Source organism: Nasonia vitripennis, chromosome 4, assembly GCF_009193385.2.
Source record: "Nasonia vitripennis strain AsymCx chromosome 4, Nvit_psr_1.1, whole genome shotgun sequence".
Lineage (NCBI taxonomy): Eukaryota > Metazoa > Arthropoda > Insecta > Hymenoptera > Pteromalidae > Nasonia > Nasonia vitripennis.
This window is the reverse complement of record NC_045760.1, coordinates 9601526-9620390: the sequence shown is the minus strand read 5'-3', so window position 1 is coordinate 9620390 and position 18865 is coordinate 9601526. Positions and strand designations below refer to the sequence as shown.

At 30.7% G+C, this 18865-nt stretch overlaps 4 protein-coding genes across 16 annotated transcripts; 2 read left to right on the top strand and 2 right to left on the bottom strand.

Moving 5' to 3' along the window:
* Positions 1-1535: 1535 nt before the first annotated feature.
* On the bottom strand, positions 1536-3540 carry LOC100120392 (ATP synthase subunit s, mitochondrial). Its single transcript, XM_001603988.6, has 4 exons — positions 2462-3540; positions 2175-2380; positions 1933-2095; positions 1536-1818 (listed from the first exon to the last, which is right to left on the bottom strand). Exons 1-4 carry the CDS (start codon positions 2563-2565, stop codon positions 1707-1709), a joined length of 585 nt encoding a protein of 194 aa, XP_001604038.1. The 5' UTR covers positions 2566-3540; the 3' UTR covers positions 1536-1706.
* LOC100120419 (ankyrin-3) lies at positions 2893-6491 on the top strand. The gene is made up of 3 exons (XM_001604013.6): positions 2893-3058; positions 3128-3266; positions 3351-6491. The coding sequence occupies exon 3, from the start codon at positions 3407-3409 to the stop codon at positions 6293-6295; it is 2889 nt and encodes a 962-aa protein (XP_001604063.1). The 5' UTR covers positions 2893-3058; positions 3128-3266; positions 3351-3406; the 3' UTR covers positions 6296-6491.
* LOC100120447 (centromere protein I) lies at positions 6449-9306 on the bottom strand. The gene is made up of 2 exons (XM_001604038.6): positions 8930-9306; positions 6449-8831 (listed from the first exon to the last, which is right to left on the bottom strand). Exon 2 carries the CDS (start codon positions 8779-8781, stop codon positions 6796-6798), a length of 1986 nt encoding a protein of 661 aa, XP_001604088.1. The 5' UTR covers positions 8782-8831; positions 8930-9306; the 3' UTR covers positions 6449-6795.
* A 72-nt stretch (positions 9307-9378) lies between these two features.
* On the top strand, positions 9379-18468 carry LOC100120470 (zinc finger protein 808). Of its 13 annotated transcripts, none has more exons than XM_031929137.1 (23): positions 10763-10868; positions 11256-11308; positions 11387-11483; positions 11561-11639; positions 11733-11801; positions 11893-12093; positions 12182-12220; positions 12303-12377; positions 12451-12564; positions 12651-12755; positions 12839-12913; positions 12992-13237; positions 13306-13947; positions 15671-15748; positions 15832-15876; positions 15940-16173; positions 16253-16462; positions 16563-16928; positions 17023-17328; positions 17398-17697; positions 17783-17893; positions 17975-18034; positions 18109-18468. In XM_031929137.1, the coding sequence occupies exons 4-23, from the start codon at positions 11600-11602 to the stop codon at positions 18420-18422; spliced, it is 3630 nt and encodes a 1209-aa protein (XP_031784997.1). In that variant the 5' UTR covers positions 10763-10868; positions 11256-11308; positions 11387-11483; positions 11561-11599; the 3' UTR covers positions 18423-18468. The 13 variants fall into 13 exon arrangements, with proteins under 13 accessions (XP_008217189.1, XP_031784996.1, XP_031784997.1 ...); XM_032599552.1 differs by having other exon boundaries at positions 10774-11157; XM_031929136.2 differs by lacking the exon at positions 10763-10868 and adding an exon at positions 9393-9517 and having other exon boundaries at positions 11256-11483.
* Positions 18469-18865: the final 397 nt, after the last annotated feature.

Below are 18865 nucleotides of genomic sequence, written 5' to 3'. Positions count from 1 at the left end.
TATTTACTTCATCAAGCAGTAGTGATAATAGTGATGAAATTTTTTGTAATTTGGAGAATAAAAAATCGTAATTTATATTCAATTTTTTATATCACTTTAATAATATAACATATTGAATAAACTTGACAAAGGATAGGAAATAAGTTTATAGCGAATTGCTCAACAATTTATATTGTTATTTACAAAAGTTTGATTCCTTATTATTATTTATTATGAAAACCTTTTTTATTTAAATTTCTATAATAGCATATTACGCATCTACGGAGGTAAAAACAAGTACTATCCTTGATGACAGTAAAATCAAAATAAATATATCAATATTAATTTAATTTAATAATAATGTATAAGGTTGTTAAAGCTCTTAAACTTTATAATAAACTTTTTTCATTGCGGCTGGGAATACAATAAATTTACAAATACTATTATGAGCTAAGATATCCATATTTCTTTTTATTTAATAACATAACTATTCATAATTACATTTTTAAAACGTTTCATCATCAATTTCATTAAAAGGAAATTAAATAATTCAATTATTCTTTCTTTTCCGCCTGTAGTCGAGTCCATTTTCATAATTGGCGCGCGATGTGATAGTCATGACTGTCACATATGTCTTCCCATCAGATAACAACGTGTCGGCAACCCCCCCCTACCCCAGCCTATAAAAGTATATTTTTTGTAATAATAAAAATACTGACCGATGTATTTTAATTAGCTCTATCCAAAAACATCGCCAGATTAAACTGCTCCACCTTATATTTCTAATGAAAAATCAATAAAGATTTGGGAAAAAAAATAAATTATCTTAATTTTGATACAGCCATATCTTTTTAAATAAACAATATTTCAAACTGCTCCAAACTGCTCCAAACTGCTCTATATCCATATAATACTGCTCCATAGTAATTTTTATCGGCTCCGCTATAGTTAACTGCAAAATAAGTAAAATTCATTTTGTCAGAAATGAGCTGACTGAAGCTCGTAGCGCGCAGGCGCGGATCTCATTCATTGCCGTATTGCCGGGATAAAGTTTAAATGAAGGTAAAGAATTCATGTGTTACAAACTAAGTTTCTAACGAAATAAATTTTTTTATTATTATTTATTGCCAATGGTGTTTAATGAAAACGTATTTTATTTTAGATTCTGCCTTAGGTGCCACTGTATGAACTATAAGAAGTATTATAAAACTACCATCGCTATTTCTTAGATTATCACAGATTATTTGACTAAAAATCTCCTTCTTATAGTTAATACAGTAGCATCTGCTGCAGAGTACTGCTGTATACTTACCGACTGGGATTATATCGGAACACACCCTATGGGTATATAGTATTGTTACATCAGGGCTGAAAGTGGTGGGGAGAGGCGCGGGAGATTCCGATGGCAGAAAAATTTATATACAGATATGTAATCAAGTATATTATTAGAGTATATGAATGTGCAATTTTTATATTTCTGCACAATTTAATTTAAATTAGATTGTGTAGAAGTCTTTAAATTATTTGAAATCTGTTTATAATGAAGTACATTAATGTTTGAGTTTTTTTATGAAAATAAATTTTATTTTAAATATTATTGTTAGAAACATTTTTTAATTTAAAATACATTTGTATATAAATAAAATGTTAATGAATAACACGTTTGATTATACTTGGATGTCACTCAGCCACACATAATATCTAAAATTATGATAGTTTAAATAATCTCAGTCCATATAGGATATTTTACAGTTTGGCAATGCAGCAGTCAGTTTTGATACAACGTTGTCTTTGTTCTCTACATATGGCATACCACCCAGTTTGAGTGTTTTCAAGTTCCTGAAAAAAGTTTCTTACTTAGTTTTGTAATCAGACCTAAATCAAAATTTGTTAAAAAGATGTAACTTATTGCATTTATTGCAAAACAAAATATGATTACTTATGTTTACTTACACCAGGTTTTTCAGATGTAACAATGCTTCATCAGTTACATTTTTACATTCTACTACTTCAAGATGTTTTAAAGAATCTTTTACAATTGATAACAGTGGTATGGCATCATTTTCAATGTAGGAACATCGCACAAGTTTTATATCCTCTATGTACTTGCATCCAGCTGTGAGATAAAATGATATCTATAGATGTTAGAACTAATATTACTGAATTGCAGCGATAGCTCAAAATACAATACTCACAAAAGTGTGGAAAACCAATATGATGAATGGCAGAATCAGTGGCGTCAACACCACTCAGGTAAAATCTTTCTTCTTCTTTAGGAAGTAAATTATAATTTGTTAAATACTCTTTCATGCCTTTCCATTGAACTGATGCTCCGTTACGTAGTAACCATTCTGCACAAGCTCGATCTGGACCTACTTCTTCTATTCTTTTCTTATTTATACTAAAAAAAATTCTGTTATAATAAACTGTAACATATAATAGTTTATAATAGTAACATATAAATTAAAAAAGGCTAGTTTACCCATTGAACATGATAATTAGCCATTTGTAAAAGTGCCTCGAGCTGGTTTGCTTATTAGCGACATGACAAACATGCTTACTTCCATTCAAAATTGTATTCAACATATTTATTAAACTTGTAAATGGTCATAAAATTATAATTCAATAGTAAATTTGTAATTTAACATTTTGTTTAAATTTCAAATTAAATGACGAAATTTTAATTTTAAAAAGTAAAGTAATTTGCAATGCAAAATCAAATATTATTTAATTTTGATTTAACTATAGAACTTTAATTAAATAGAATACAAACTATGCGGTTATGTTTTATGTTGCATCGGCGAATTTGCGTTACATGGCAATACGCGGGCGGCCTCCGAATATAAGACTATATATAGATTATATACCTATAGATATATATAGATGCATACGACGTATACTCATCAGGACTGCGTATCAAACTGCGTAGTCTCTTTTGGTCAGCTGTTATTATCACGAACGAATATTGGTCTTGGCGCGTATATATGTTTCATCGTCACTATAATAACTAATATTAAAATAAACAAAGTAAATCGAATCAATTGATGTAGTTTCGGACAATACTTTTGATAGAATTTTAGTAAGAAAATACCTGTCAAATGTTCTAATTTTTTTTCTTTAAATTTAAAATATAATAATCAAATTGCAGGTTATGTTGTGTTGTGACATATGACGTATAATATAAAATCGAACGTCAAAATGTTGAATTTGATCTAGTTGATCTATATAATGAACTTACTGCCAAACTAAACAAGAAAAACTATGAGATATAAGAAATCATGAATAAGGTAAAAATACTTCCAATCACTTATGCATAAAGAAATATATTAAATAAACATTATATTTAAATATAAGTTTATAATTTATAACAGGGCTGATGCTGAGGTTCTTCATACCCTATAATCAGTAATATATAATCAAAATTACAATGGTGCGCCGTGCTACATGCTACGAAGCATTGTCCTTGGCAATAAGACAAAATTCAGTAAAATATACAAAATATATTTTAAGGCGATCAAATGGATTGGTTATTCACAACAACTGGACAGATTATCTGCTTCTGATTAAGACTCTTCAGCGTGGTCATAGAAAAATTGTAAAACTTCTGCTAAAGGAAAACTGCAGAGTCAATAAAATAGAAAATACCAATTTTTTCCATACTCCGCTTTATTATGCTACTAGATTAGGAGATGTTGATCTAGTGAGAATGTTGTTGAGCAAAGGTGCCTTGATTAATGGCAGAGATTTTAACAAGGATACATCACTTTGTTTAGCCTTAAAAATGAAGTATTATAAAATTGTTGATATTATGCTTTCACATTATTTAAATCAAGTTTTAGAGATATATGTATCTAGTCAAAATAGTGATGATACCATTGCCTTCAGTGCAGCTTGTTTGAGAAATAAAGAAAGAGTTGTTGAGGAGTTTATAAGAAGAGGAATGACAGTCAATATCCATCTAGATTCGAGTTTACATAATGCTTTTAATTGCACTCCACTGCACATTGCCGTGAAACACCAAAATTTGGAAGTGATTCATGTACTTTTGAAAAATGGCGCCAACTTTACTGCTAAGAATGGTTTAGGGCAAACACCATTACATTTAGCATATTATATGAGAGAAAAGTGTTATCCTTACAAAGATTGTTGCAAAATTATAGATATTCTCTTGGCTGCTTTTGAGTCAAGGGCTACTCCAAATCCTCTTACAGAGGATAATCTAGGATTATCCAGTTTTCACATAGCATGCACAAGAGATCAGATAGATATAATCAAGTATTTCTTGCATCAAGGAGTAGATGTTAATAAATCTGTTTATTTTGATTCTCCTACTTGTGCTGGATATACACCGTTACATTTTGCAATAGAAAACAGACATAAAAATGTTGTTGAATTACTCTTGGAACATGGAGCTAGTACAATCATGAAAAATATGAGTGGACAGACACCGTTTCATCTAGCTTTTAGTTTCTTTTATTCAGATCATGACTTTTTAGATTCTATCTTGAATAAATATGTTCCAAAAAATGTGAATCCTATCAATAACTTTGGATTGTCACATTTGCACATTGCGTGTACTACTCGAAACACCAATGCAATAGAATCTTTTCTTGAAAATCATGCTGATGCTATTAATAAAAGAGTAAATTTTGATGCGTCCAAGTGTCCTGGATATACTCCTTTGCACTTTGCAGTTGACTTCAATAGAAAAGAAGCTGTTGAAATTCTTTTACAACATAATGTTGATATTAATTTAAAAGATAAAAATGGTTTCACACCCCTGCATTTGGCTTGTCAACAAAACGCTAAGAAAATTCATACAATACTCAGAAATTCACTTAGTCCTATTATGTTCGAAATTATAAATTCAGATCATTCACTCTTTTTCTTTAAAGAATCACCCACAATAAGTACAAAACATAAAGTCATAGATCTAGATTTGATAGCCAAGCAGACAATGCAAGTGGAAATTGTTGATTTACTGCTGAGGCACAAGAGTGACCTTGACTCACAAGATGAGTTTGGAAAAACGCCCTTGTTTTATGCTTGTGATATTGACCATAAGACATTTGAGTGTGCGTTTGGCAAAAATATGACCCAGTATTTGCACAAAATATTAAATTTGTTCTACATCAAGCGTAGTCAGATTTTAGAGACACTCTTGCGTTATAAACCTCATGTTAATATTTATGATAATAATGGCAAAACAGTTTTGCACTATGTTGCAGAAATTGATAAACCATTTGGTGATGACAAAAAGGCTGAAGTAGCTACAGTATTACTTGACAACGGAGCAGATGTTAATGCTAGAAATAAAACAGGCTTAACTCCTCTTCACATAGCACTTAAAAAAGGGTACGTAGATTTAGTTGAGGTCTTGTTAAAGTACAATGTGGATCCAAATATAGCAGAGTATGAAAATTTTTGTACTGCATTACATCTGGCAACCTTTAATGACTTTCTGGCACCAAAATCGGAAGAAATCGTTAGTGCTCTGATATCTAAAGGAGCAGACGTGGATCGCAGACAGTTGGATGGCAAAACTTCACTTCACATAGCAGCTTCTACTCGCTTTTCAACTAGCAGATTGATTCCTCTGCTGGAGGTGGATTGTGATATTGACTGTCAAGACTCCAAGGGCAAAACTGCTTTGCATATGGCCTGTTTGAATAGAAATCCAGACAATGTTCAGAACCTATTAAGGCATGGAGCTGACTTTAATATCACTGATAGATATGGTAGAACAGCATTCTTTTATTTTTATGAATACCAAATAGAGGTGCTGGAGTGCAGGCGAACTATCTACAATTTTCATCAGATATACTATATATTCAAGGACCATATCAGGCGACTCAAGTCTATAGATTTCTATGTCAGCTGGGAGAACATGTCATACTATATGAAGTTGAAAGATTTGCACAGACAGCAACAAGTTAACAATGTTGAAAACGATATTTTGTTAAAATGCGAGTATGAAGTAAAAAAAATGAAGAGTATCAAGTTAAATAGCTATTCTACTCTTTATGACATTCTCTTCAAAGATCCTAATGAAATGGCATTATATGTAGAAAATGAGAATTTTAAAAATATTGTACAAGCAAGTAACTTTAAAAGTGAATTTCCACAGTATAGATATTTATTAGAATTACAACTGAGAAAAGGTAAAACAAGAAGTGAACTGATGAATCCTGCAAAGGAAGCTTTGGAGTTTATATTAGGCGTCAGTTTACCTGATGCATGTTCAGAGAGGATTTTTAGGTATCTCTGCAACAGAAATTTAAAGGATCTGATAAAAGCACAAAATTCTCATAATTAGAGCCACGTGCTTAAAAGCTTTTTTGTGATTAACTGTTTTGTTTCAGAGTTAAAATGTTACTATTTTGGCTGTATTATACGTGAAAAATTAATTAATTAATTTTATGTTTAACATTGAATGTAGTACAAAATAAATGTAACAGATAAAAATCTATTTTTTGTATAAAACATAAATTAAGCATTTATTATTTAAAAAATGTATTTATTTACATCTATACTGGTATGATAAGTATATGTATAAGCATTATAATTCATGAATACTTGATTTTTATATATACACACACATGTAACACTTGAAAAAAATCTTTTTACAAAATGATAACAAATTTTAGAAATTCTTTCACAAACAATATTTTGCAAAATTATTTTAAAATATTTTATTTTATGTAAGTGTTATAACAACAAAAATTTAAAAAAACTGTTTGATTCTGTAATTAATTAAAATAAATTGCTTTTTCGATTATTTGTGCAAGGGTAGGATTTTAAAGTGTCCAAAATATTTCATACTTTTGGAACAAAATCTTTAATTCCGAGTAGAGCAGCTATAAATTGATTGACATGGGAGTAGTAGTGTGCTGCTACACTACTTGCATCTTTCTTAGTTTTGATTTCCAATCCACTGGTACTCAGTGTGTACATGTAAGGCAGCACAGCATAATGCTGATAAATGTTCAACAAACTGTCGATATCACATATTGGACTTCCTTTAACTGCACTTTCTGTTAAACTTTTTAAAAAGTATCTATTACTCGCATTCCTATTACTAAAACAATTATCATACCATAAAGCATTAACTAGATCTTCAGCATATACAATTAACCACTTGATACTTCTTACGGAAATTCGATCTTTATGCTCTTTAAAATATTTTCTATATTGCAGCAATAAGGCACATACCCTTGACAATAGTGCACAACTTTTAGTTACAAAGCAACCATAAATGACAGCTGGTGGAGCCAACGTTACAAAGGAGGTTTCCCTGTAAACTTCCAGGACATCTATTTGTTCGTAAAATGATAATGCTTCTGATACAACTAAAGAGTTGTAATTATGTATATTCAATGCAGATGTTACCAGTTCTCTACAGAAATTTTCAATAACTTGTATATATTCGGTCAGTTTGTCAGTAAAATTTTGACCTAGGAATGGAAAAGACTTATCCTTGAAGGCAGTGTCATTCACAACAACAAGATTTAATAAAAGTTTTTTGCAAGTTCTGATGATTTTACACTTAGTACTCACTGAAGAACTATAAAACATAATCTTCATGTGTTTCAATACATAATCTTGTAGTTCTGTTACTGACAATGAACTCCACTGCATTAGAGATAGCAACTTGATTTCATATTCATCCATGTAACAAGATAGATATTCATTGATAAAGTAATTTACTATTGAGATTCCATGTTGCATATATTTTGAGAATTCCATAGTCAAGTCTAGAATTTGGTTCATCTCATCACTAGAATATCTGCCATTTTCAAATATAAATGACCTCCATAAAGTATAATACAAATTATGCATGAACCTTTGTTGATACTCTAAGTCTGCATATGTTAAAAGATGATATCCTATGACGTTTGTTAACAACGATGTAGCATTACAAGGCAGTTTGATTATAGAGTGATACTGACCCAGTTGTGCAGCATTAGATACATCAAAAATTGATTTTTCTGTTTTATTGCTGAATATATTGGAACCAATATTAAAATATTTCACAGAAGGCACAAGAGGTTCCTGATTCTTTTTAGATTTTGGTATATTGAAAATATTCCAATCACAGTACAAATCATTGCTTTTTTGAGCTTCTCTCAAAATTATCCGATCTCTAGCATCCTCAAAACCTCTACGCAAACTCTCTGGAATCGGACGCCATGTGCTTTGGATATTTATGGCTGCAATATTCTCAGGCACAAATTCAGGTTTGTATGATTTGAATAGTGAGAGCAAGGCAGTGATGTGTTTAGACATCTTTCTGCTATAAATACTTAAATTCAACAGCCTTGTGACTTGTCTCCTTGTAACATCTTCTGGTTTGGTCATTAGGTAAATCAAATGGGCCAAGCGCGACTCTATTTTATCTTGTTTGAGCATGGTATAAAAGAATGAATCATAAAATATGTATATTGACTTTCTGTTTATCAACTGATATTCCCAGCAGCCAATTATCCATTGTATTATCATAGTCAGCGTTGTTACTGATACAGGGATAGATAGAAACCATGCTATTAACCTTTTTGCATCTTTATCGTTAATTCTATCCCTTGGAATCATGCACTTGATAAGGGCAATGCTGTTACCAGCACTTAATTCTGTGTTCATCAGATTCTCCAGTGCTAACTTCATTGTTTCCTTGTCCAAGCCATTTTTACGAGCTTCTTCTTCCAGTGTATTCAAAGATACACGAAATTCAGGATATGCTTTTCCCTTTTCTCTTAAACGTCTCAAAAATTGTTTACACTCACTAGCTCTTCTATTTTCTCCCATGTTTAGTTTGGATGGACAATTTCACACGGAAAAACAAATTTTTATACATTCTGAAAACAAAAATATTTTATTTATAACGCAATAAAAAAATATGGTTGAATATTTTTGGACATTTTTTTGTATTAATAATAATTTGTTTGAAAATTACCCTTTTTCTGGCTAATATTGGAATTCAAATTTAATTTTGATAATATCATTATGAAACGTTTTAGGAAAATACAACTTGTTGCATTTTTCAAATAAAAACAGTTTATCTTCTAACCTATAATGGCGCTTATTGGTTGACATTGACGTCTTTACGAACGCAAAAATACGACGACGCGAAACGGAATCTTTGATTATTCAAACGTTCGCGAAAACTTTCTTAGGGGTAAATAAAATAAAACAAATCTTGGATTTTGATAACCTCCTCACTCTCGCATGTTTGTATTTATATATTATATATTATTTACTAAAAAATACGCTTGACATAGCATAAACAGTAAACAACGTTCACTTCCTCGAGCGCGGGAACTTTCTACAACTACAGCACGTCAAACTCAAATACCCGACAATCTTAGTTGGCTATACTGCTGCTGTCAACCATGACATCGGGGTTAGGTTAGTAATTTAGTTAGATCAACGGTAAAAGCCGGGATCATAATAAACGGGGTTGTGTGTGCAACTAGTCACAATGTCGATGGGATTGTTGGAGTTGTATTAAAACACTGTTGACAGATAAATATCTTTAATCAATGTGAGTATCAGTCTTACTTATAAACCTATTAATTTTTTATATGCCCAGTAGTTATTAAAACATTAACGATTTTGATTATTGACGTTTTCTTGTATTTTTAATTCATTGTATAATATTAATAACTAAAAAGTAAGGCTTCACTTTAAAAAAAAAATTATTGCTTTCTCCTGCTATGTATGGTATGTACAAAAGGTTTAATGACTGATTAAGAACTGCAATAAACATGATTGACATAATTGGGTATAGCTATAATGTCTGTTATAGCTGTATAAATATATAATAATATGTGTTATATATGTCAAATATAATGATTATGATATATAATATTTATATATATTAGCGATTACCAGTTAGATGAACAAATTTTAAAATGGATAAAACTGCATTATACGCTTACTGGGATAAGAAACTAATTTGGGGATCATTTTTCTAGATGAGATACATTTAATGTGTATAAATCAGAAATAAAACCAAAAAAATATGTAATAATAGCGTGTAGATCTGATTTATTATCATCGTAATGCTTAGAGCTCATAAAACTAAATTATAAGCATCAAGGATAAATATGTTTTTCTGCCTTAATTCATTTTAAGTAAATGTTGACTGCATAAATTATATAATCAAGATTGCAATTTTTAATTATATATATAAGTACTACATGCTGGATAGATATGCTCTTTACTACATATTATCTATAAATAATGTGAAACATACTTTTTAGTCAAGTACATTGAGATCATGTCTCAATATATTTGTTTCATAACAAATTTTTCCTACAATAAGGAATATCATCAACATAACGCATATAAATAGGATTTTATTTTTAAACAATTAAAGTCTAAATTTTGTCGTTAAATAACTTGAAAATCGAACAGAATCGGTATAAAATCTATGCATTTTCCGTGCAAGTTTTATGGTAATTACAACTCGGAGACACAAATAAAGCAAGCAACAACTACTCCAAGCTTAATCCAAACGTACAAGCTACTCGTAAACAAGTAGTTTTCAGCCACCAATGCAAGAAAAATCAATTCGTCTTTTGAGATTGTCAAAAAACGGCCTGAATTTTCTTTGTTTCACGAAAAAAACGTCACAGCGCATGCGTCGCTCATCCCTATAATATAATACGCTTACGATCTGCAGCAATATATATATATATATATATATATATATATATATATATATATATATATATATATATATATATATATATGTGTGTGTATATGTATGTATGCAGCTGCTCCCTCCCACCGCGTGTACGCATTGTTGCGACGTCCGCCACAGTATCGCCGGTCGCTGCCCGGTCCCGGTTATCCCGTCGCAGAGTTCAACTCCTGGTTTACATGTGCTCGTAATTTCTCCATTTCCAATCAAATCTGACTCACGAATTTGTTAGAGACAACACCAATTCACTACCCAAGTCGCGGCCGCGAAGGTGTTCGCGCGCGCGTCAACCTGGCAACCCGACACACGAGCGTCGCCGAGTTGTTCTGAGATATCGTCATTGTTCCAATTACCGGCTGAAATTTTCAATACTTGATAGTATAGATAGGGGGGATCGAGTTGTGCTCTAATGAGTTTCCGAGTTTTGGAGTCGCTCCGATTTGCTGGTGTTGGATCAAACGAGTAGAAATCTAGAGGTCGCTTTTAGGTTATACCTGTCTAACTCACGGTTGGATGGTTATACCTTAAACTAGGTATGTGTGTAGTCCAGTTTATGACTTCTCTTGACTTTTAGGACTTGAGTACTGTAAAATGTAATATCCATTTGGATGGGATCGCACAACAGAGGTAGATAGATTTTATAGTGTTGTAGCCAGGTATAACTCGCAAGAGTGTACAGTTTGAAATTTTGTTTGCATATTCAAGAGGAATATTGTCTCTTCATGTTATTACATTAGAGATACTAATACCTGATGATTTGTTATACCATGTATAAACATCTTGCGAGTTGACTCAACACACTGTATGTGATTTAATAGGGTATTGAACTTGTTCATGTACAAAAACATATTTTCAATTTTTTTTTTAATTGATTTTTAGGTAGATAAATGCCGCTGATAAGAAGCAAAACTAATTAAAATGGCTGATGATCATAGCTCAATCCAAGTTCTATTGATAGGTAAATTTGAAAATAAAATCACTTGAATATTTTTGATTACGAGATAAGTTAGAGTAATTTTTGTATGATAATCAATAATTCTTGCTGTAATAGAAGGCCCAAGTATAAATAATGGAGTACCAGGGTTTATCGAGGAAGAGATTGTGTGTTCAATACCTGATGGTTAGTTAAATATTAGTTATTGTTTTACACATATATAATATATATATATATTTTGACAGTGGACATATAATTATTTTGTGTAAAAATCCAGATATCGAGGTAATCCAGTTAAATAATTTGCCAGAAGTAAACTTTAATAAGCCTTTACTACCTAGTAAACCTTTACTACCAAAAAAACAACCTGCACCAAAGGCAAAACGAAAACGTACAGCTGCAGAAAGAGCAAAAGCAAGAACAAACAAGATACAACCTTTAATAACACTTCCAGAACCACCAGCAGATTCTTGTATAGGTAAGTTCCCAAATTTGCTTTAAAAAATGATTTTAAGATTTAATTTATCCAACATAGAAAATATCATGTAACATCGCTATTCTTCTAGATGTCTGTGGATTAAAAGTTCCTGTAAAAACATTGTTAGGTAAGTGTGGAAAAACCATGGTTTTCTGACAATATGTTTAATAAATAGTAAACATAATGCATATTTTTCTTTCTGAATGTAGAAAATTCAGATATTAGGAAACAGCTAGCACCTTTTATTGAAGAAATTGTTGTATCAGATATATCTGATTCATCTGGTAAGTTTACAAAATTTACATTTATATGAAGGATACCACTTAAAGGTAAATTAATACATTTTTTTTTGTGCAGATGTTGAAGAAATAGGTAAAGTTCAGAGGAAAAAAACACCTGTTATCAAAGAAAGAAAGAAACAAATAAAACCACTAAGTAGTAAAAAAAGAAAAAAATCACCTGAACCAAAAGGTATTTATGGCGTATTATATTGTAGAAATATTGCTTGAAAATGTGCTATAAAACCAAGTATATCAATTATTTTTTGTTGCTTGCAGTGAAAGAAGGAACTGGACCTTTTGTTGAAGTTTTAATTCCAGATGTACCTGATTCTACTGAGTTATTAGGAGAAGATATTATTGTGAATTTACCACTTGCTATTGGTAAAATATTACTAATATAATTATACATTTATATCATTTTTTGCATGCTGTTTTTAGTATATATTGAAATATTGAATTTCCAGAAAAAGATGCAATCCACGATACACAAAATATGTGTGTTCTTGAAGAACAAATTCAACTTGTTACTGACTCATCAGGTTTGTATTAAATTTAATAAATTAGTTTTTTAGTTTATAGCTGATGACTTTTAAATTGAATGTACTAATAAATTTCAGATGATGAGCCTGTGGTTGAACAACAGAATAATGGCATGCAAAAGAAACAAATTTTATTCAAGAAAGTAAATCTTGTTAATAGATCAAAAAGCAATGGTCTAGTTTATACAAAATTCAAAAATACTGCTGAAAAAATTCCAAACAGTCAAGTTGTGGTTTTAGACGATGCATTAAAGGAAAATTATAAATGTCAAGATAATAATTTAGATAAAAATAATGGTCAAGAAGCTTCAGTCATGGAGTCTGGTAATTATAAAACTTGTGTAAAATTGCTAATTATCTGCAAACAATTTATAAATTTATTTTTTCTCTAGATGATTGGTATTATTTAAATATAGCAAACACACCAAAAGTTGACAGTAACTCAAATACTAAAAAATCAACAAATGTTAATGATAACTCAAATAATGAAAAATCAACAAATGTTAATGATAACTCAAGTACTGCCAAATCAACGAATGTTAACTCAAATACTGTAAAATCAAAAAAATTTGACGATAATCTAAGTATGAAAACACCATCAAAAGTTGACAATAATTCAAGTATGAAAACATCATCAAAAGTAGATGATAACTTGACTGTGATAACCATATCAGAAGAAAATGACGAGAGGATCAAAAACGGTTCTTTAGTTGAGAGTCTGCCAGTAGAATCAGATCAAGGTATGCCCAACAAAGAACCAGAAGTCGAAACAGCAAAACGAAGGAGAAGAAAAAAACGAAGACGCATTCCTTGGTCAAGACATGCTATAAGAGGAACAAGGGTTTCCAAATATGTAAAAGCCAAGTTGCAGGGAAAAATTGTGAAAGGAGGTGTAAAAAATGTAATAAATGATAACCAGGATACTACAAGGAAATCAAATGTGATGCCTAAGAAAGCAGAAAACGCAGATCCTTCAAGAGTTCAAAAGAACGCAAGAAATAATGCACCTAAAACATCTATTTTAGATAAAACAAGTAAGTTTATTTAGAAAATTAATTAGTTAAAAAAATAGAGCAGTTTGTTTTTATACATTTGACTAGATTTACTCATTATTGAAAAATATTGAACACCTTCTAAACTTGAGATTTATTTGGAGTGTTTCCTTTTTGCATTTATTATAAATAAACTGTTCTATCTTAATGAAAAGGTGTAAAAGTTTCTTAGATATCAAAATTCAATTTTTGAATTGTAAATTTAGTTTCAAGAAACTATTAAATCCTTTTTTATTTTATCAAATTTCGTCACCAATTTTTTTTACATAAATGGCTAAATATGTTACTTTTTTAATAAAAGTCTCGCGTACTATTATTTCAGATTTTATTTATTAATGCTCATATCATTTAAGAAAAGTAGTTATCTCTCATTTTGACAGTTAATATGTTACCTAAGTGAAAATTGGTAGCGAAATTTGTTTAAAATATACTTGATTTATGTTTTTTGCAAACCTTAAAAACCAAAACAGGTTGTTATATTTTTATATACTAATATGCATAATTTACAAGATCTGAATGCTATTAGAATGCGATGTTAATCTAGTTACATTTGTTTGTATATGTGTGCAACAATAATATTGAAAATATTTCTAAAAAATTTTATGCTCAATGTGTAGTAAAATACGGTTATAAAATCTGGAATAAAGTACAAGCTTACCTTTATATTCAATCATATGCAAATCATAGAGCTAAATTGGTAATATTTGATAAACCAAAATCACAAAAAAAAAACATTCAACTTACGTACTCACCCTAGTATTTGTGCTTGAAAAAAACATAGATCCAGATCTCGATGATTACATCTTACTCACCTGTCCTCTCTGTAAGAGAAAGCAGCAGAAAGATTCGACTTGTACCAAGTGTGCTCATTGTTCATGTCGATTAGTATTTCAATGTATTGCATGTGGCCAGTCATTTGATCTACGACCAGACCTTATTGTGCATGTTAAGTGCGAGCATTATGATGCACATGTTTTAAAATGCTCCTCGTGCAAGAAAATTTTTTTTGATAAACATGAGGCTCTAACTCATATGAAGACCTGTGGCATTGTACCAACTTATTACTGTGAGTTCTGTTCCTTTAAATCCAAATATAAGCACAATTTGACAACTCACATAAAGGACAAGCACATAACTATGAACAATGGTTTTAAGTGTGATAATTGTGGAATGGAGATGCATAACAGGAAAGGATTAACCAAACATGTCTTTAGTGAATGCCCCAAAAAAGTGAAACATAAGTGCCCCAAATGCTTATATGAGTCGTATGATAGGAGCAATGTTGTTGTTCACATCTTTCAGAATCATTCTAGCATTCGTGAGAAAAAGACCAGTTGAGTGATAAACTGGTTTGAACTTACTTGTATATTTCATTTTAATATTAAAATTTTGTAATATAGTTATTGCTAGGAACACAAACACAATCATCCGATACGAAATTTTATTGTGATGCAGTTTAGTTACCAAGTTTTTTAATCCTAAGATTAAAACATGTAATCATTGTAATAAAAAGTGCTTTATACATTTGTAAATCTAATTGTAAGTTAAGCTTGTACAAATTCCAGATTTATTTTTTCTAAGAGCTTCAACATTGAAAGTTTGTTCAATAAATTTAATATGACGATTAAAAATAAAACAACACACTGTATTTATTTATTTCAACACATAAAATGTACCAATTAGTATGCTTATTTTTTATTTATAGATATTAACCATAATAGTGCTAGTAAAAAGGAACCATTACCTGTTGTACACAGAGGAACGTCTTTTACAGATTCTAAGGGTGAGTATTTTAATGAAAAATCAAATCATTGTAATTGACCTATTACTTTTTGTAACTTTTATTTTATTTTATTATTTTCTTAGAACCTACACTCACTATCAAACAAGAGCCTATGCTGGAAAATAATGGTAAGTAAAAAAACAATTGACATAAATTCAAAATAATTTATGCTTTATTTATTTTCTAAATAGTAGATGAAACCACAACGGAAGTTTCCGAAGTTAATGAGGTGAACGAAGAAATAGATGAAAATAAATTACGAATAAAACTCGAGCAGGAAGTGAGTTGGAATACCGACGTCAATTGTCAAAATTCGTATTTCCAGGAGAAATTAAATGAGCCATCAGTCAATCCTCATCCGATTCAGCGAAGTATAACGACGCGTCAAAAGCAATCCAAAATAACTGCTAAACGGATGTTCTTTGGTAAAGCAATTTCCAAAAGTCATATAGGTATCTTACGTACAGTATTTTTTGCTTCATGTTTGTTCATTTGATTTCATAGGTCGAAGGCGTATGATAGGTAAATGTGATAACTGTGGGAAGAAGTATGAGCGACTTGGAGCCTTGAGGCGTCATCAGCTAGTATGCAAAGTGAGTTACGAGTGCGCTATGTGTATCTTTTCTACTTCGGATAAAATTGCCTTCAGAGAGCACTTGGCGAATCACATATTAGGTACCAACAATGTTCATCAGAAAGTCGAACAATCCAATGGTATACTAGATGTTACAAAATTAGTTTTATGTTTGAATAGTAGCTTGAAGCACTTGCACTGTTTCAATGTTTATATTTTATAATTTATCTTTACTTTTAGGTCCAGTCAACAACCTAATGGCTCATTGCTCAACATGTAGTGAAGATTCTACAGCTGTGGAGGGTTTAAACAAATGCCAAAAGTGTTTAGGCTATCTTGAGTATTATAGATGCAAGATTTGCGAAAAATTGTTTGAAGATTATTCATCTCTACGCAAACATATTCTTACAAGTCTGCAAGGGGCACAGGTAGCCCAATCGCAGAGAGATACTGACCGGTGTAGCAGATGTGGTGCTAATAGTTTTTCAAGTAAGTGCGAATTCAGAAGTCACTTAGTGAGCAAGTGTGGGCCCAAGAAAACAATTCCAATGAAGATACCATATGTCAGGTTGGAAAGATGCAATATACCACAGAAATTGACAAAAGGTAAAAAATAACAATTATTAGGTCTTGACAATTCTTGGTGATAACCAAGTAGCTTGAAAATAATTTCTGATTATCAACGTTTTTTCTCGCGTAGTTACAGAGACGCAGCAGTATCATGCCAAATCCTATTGTCCAAAATGCTCAATAACGAGTATAGCAACTAAAGGAGTGATCGAATGCGATAAATGCCAATCCAAATTGTCATTTATCTGTCAAGTTTGTTGCAACTTGTCAATAACTCACGCTGACCTACGAACGCATATGTTCAGCGCGCATAGTATAGACTTGCACGAATATACAGAAAATAGCCATGTACCTGAACAAAAGTGCCTTTCTATAGAGAAAGGAAAGTCTTGCAAGAAAGTTAAGCCATTATATGAGAAAGAACATATTATTCAAGGTAAGTTACTTGATTAATAAAAAGTCAAACATGGCTAGATATCTATTAATTTCTGAAAATATTTTCTAGATCTAACTAGGTACAGAGAAGAACTCGTCGTAAATTCAAAAGAAAATACCAAGATTTTTTCAATAAACAATAAAACATCGCCACTTCCTGCCATAAGACAAATAGCGGGATTTGACAAAAAGATACAAAGTCAGAAGCAAAAACCGAATATTGGGACAGTTAAGAAAATTGTTAGTCCAATCAAACGAGTTGCAAGCAACTCAATGGAAACTGAAAAGCAAGTTCCAGTTCTCGAAACTCTTGAAAAAAGTAATTCTGATCATAGTACTGATAAGTATTTTAATAAATATTCCGTGAAAGGTTTGTATTATTATTCTAGTATTATCGTAAATTTTTTAAATGGGTTCTCCCTTGATGATTAACACTTGATTTTGAATACTTTTAGTTGTAAATAGTCAGATGGTTGATGGGCCTATGAATAAGACGAAATTTCTAAATAGGAAAATCAAGTCATCAATAACGCGAATGCAAAAGCAATGTTTCAAACAGAATAATAGTTCGTATATCTTTTTATTTTTGTGCTTACATCATTAATTTTATTTCATGTTGCTGATTAATAAATTATTTTATATCCTAGGTGCCTTTGAAAAAAAATTCAATAATGTTCGTTACAGCTTATCAAAAAAAACCAAGCTTGGTATGTTCCGTTTGAGCAATAAATATTTTCTGATGAAAAGATTGTTAAACTAAATTAATTAATTTTTTTAACAGGGCTGGCTAATCAAATTAACCGATTTTGTATAAAATGTGATAAAACCAAGAAATATTACGAGAAGATAAAAATGGGTCTGACAAGAGAAATTTGTAGAAAGTGCAAAATGCAATTACTATATCAATGCAAGAATTGCCACGGTATATGCCAAGATTACCAAAAAATGATATGGCACATGCTATTCAGATGCAGACCACGTTTGCGCTTTTTCTCAGTCTCGCATAAATCACATTTACGAAAAATTTTGGAAACTAGATACGCACTTCTTGAAGCCCAGCAGAATATTTTTGATTCCATTGCATCTCAATCCTAAGAGTATTATGAACTGTTAAACTGGTGCACAATGAACTCATAAAAAATCAACTAAAAAAGATAACATGTGATTCATGTGCTCAGTTATTTATTTTTTAGAATATATTTCCAAAAGATTATATTTGATCATCACATTGAAATCGTAAGATGTTTTTTTTTCATTCATTTGATTAATTCCGTATAGATAAAATGTTTAATTAATAAATTGTAGATCGAATTACTTGATTAAAATTGAAACAGAATTTTTATAACACGACCTAGCGCAAATAAAATTGCAAATTGCATGATTTAGTTATAATAAATGCACTGTTAAATTGGTAGTCATTACAAAATATTGTGATTTTAATATTCGATTAACTGATGCGTATACGTATGTACACTCACCGTTAATTGAAATGTACATAATTTAAAATATGTATATAATTACTAATAAAAAATTTCATT

Bases quoted from the DNA above. Each gene is read 5' to 3' on its own strand.
- LOC100120470 (XM_008218967.4), top strand. From the start codon at position 11,600: ATGGCTGATGATCATAGCTCAATCCAAGTTCTATTGATAG. The intron at 12,565-12,650 runs GTATTTATGGCG...TGTTGCTTGCAG, and splicing joins AAAATCACCTGAACCAAAAG to TGAAAGAAGGAACTGGACCT. The intron at 17,894-17,974 runs GTTCGTATATCT...TTTATATCCTAG, and splicing joins ATGTTTCAAACAGAATAATA to GTGCCTTTGAAAAAAAATTC.
- LOC100120392 (XM_001603988.6), bottom strand. From the start codon at position 2,565: ATGTTGAATACAATTTTGAATGGAAGTAAGCATGTTTGTCATGTCGCT. The intron at 2,381-2,461 runs GTAAACTAGCCT...AATTTTTTTTAG, and splicing joins CTAATTATCATGTTCAATGG to TATAAATAAGAAAAGAATAG. The intron at 2,096-2,174 runs GTGAGTATTGTA...TTTATCTCACAG, and splicing joins TATTGGTTTTCCACACTTTT to CTGGATGCAAGTACATAGAG.
- LOC100120447 (XM_001604038.6), bottom strand. From the start codon at position 8,781: ATGGGAGAAAATAGAAGAGCTAGTGAGTGTAAACAATTTTTGAGACGT.
- LOC100120419 (XM_001604013.6), top strand. From the start codon at position 3,407: ATGGTGCGCCGTGCTACATGCTACGAAGCATTGTCCTTGGCAATAAGA.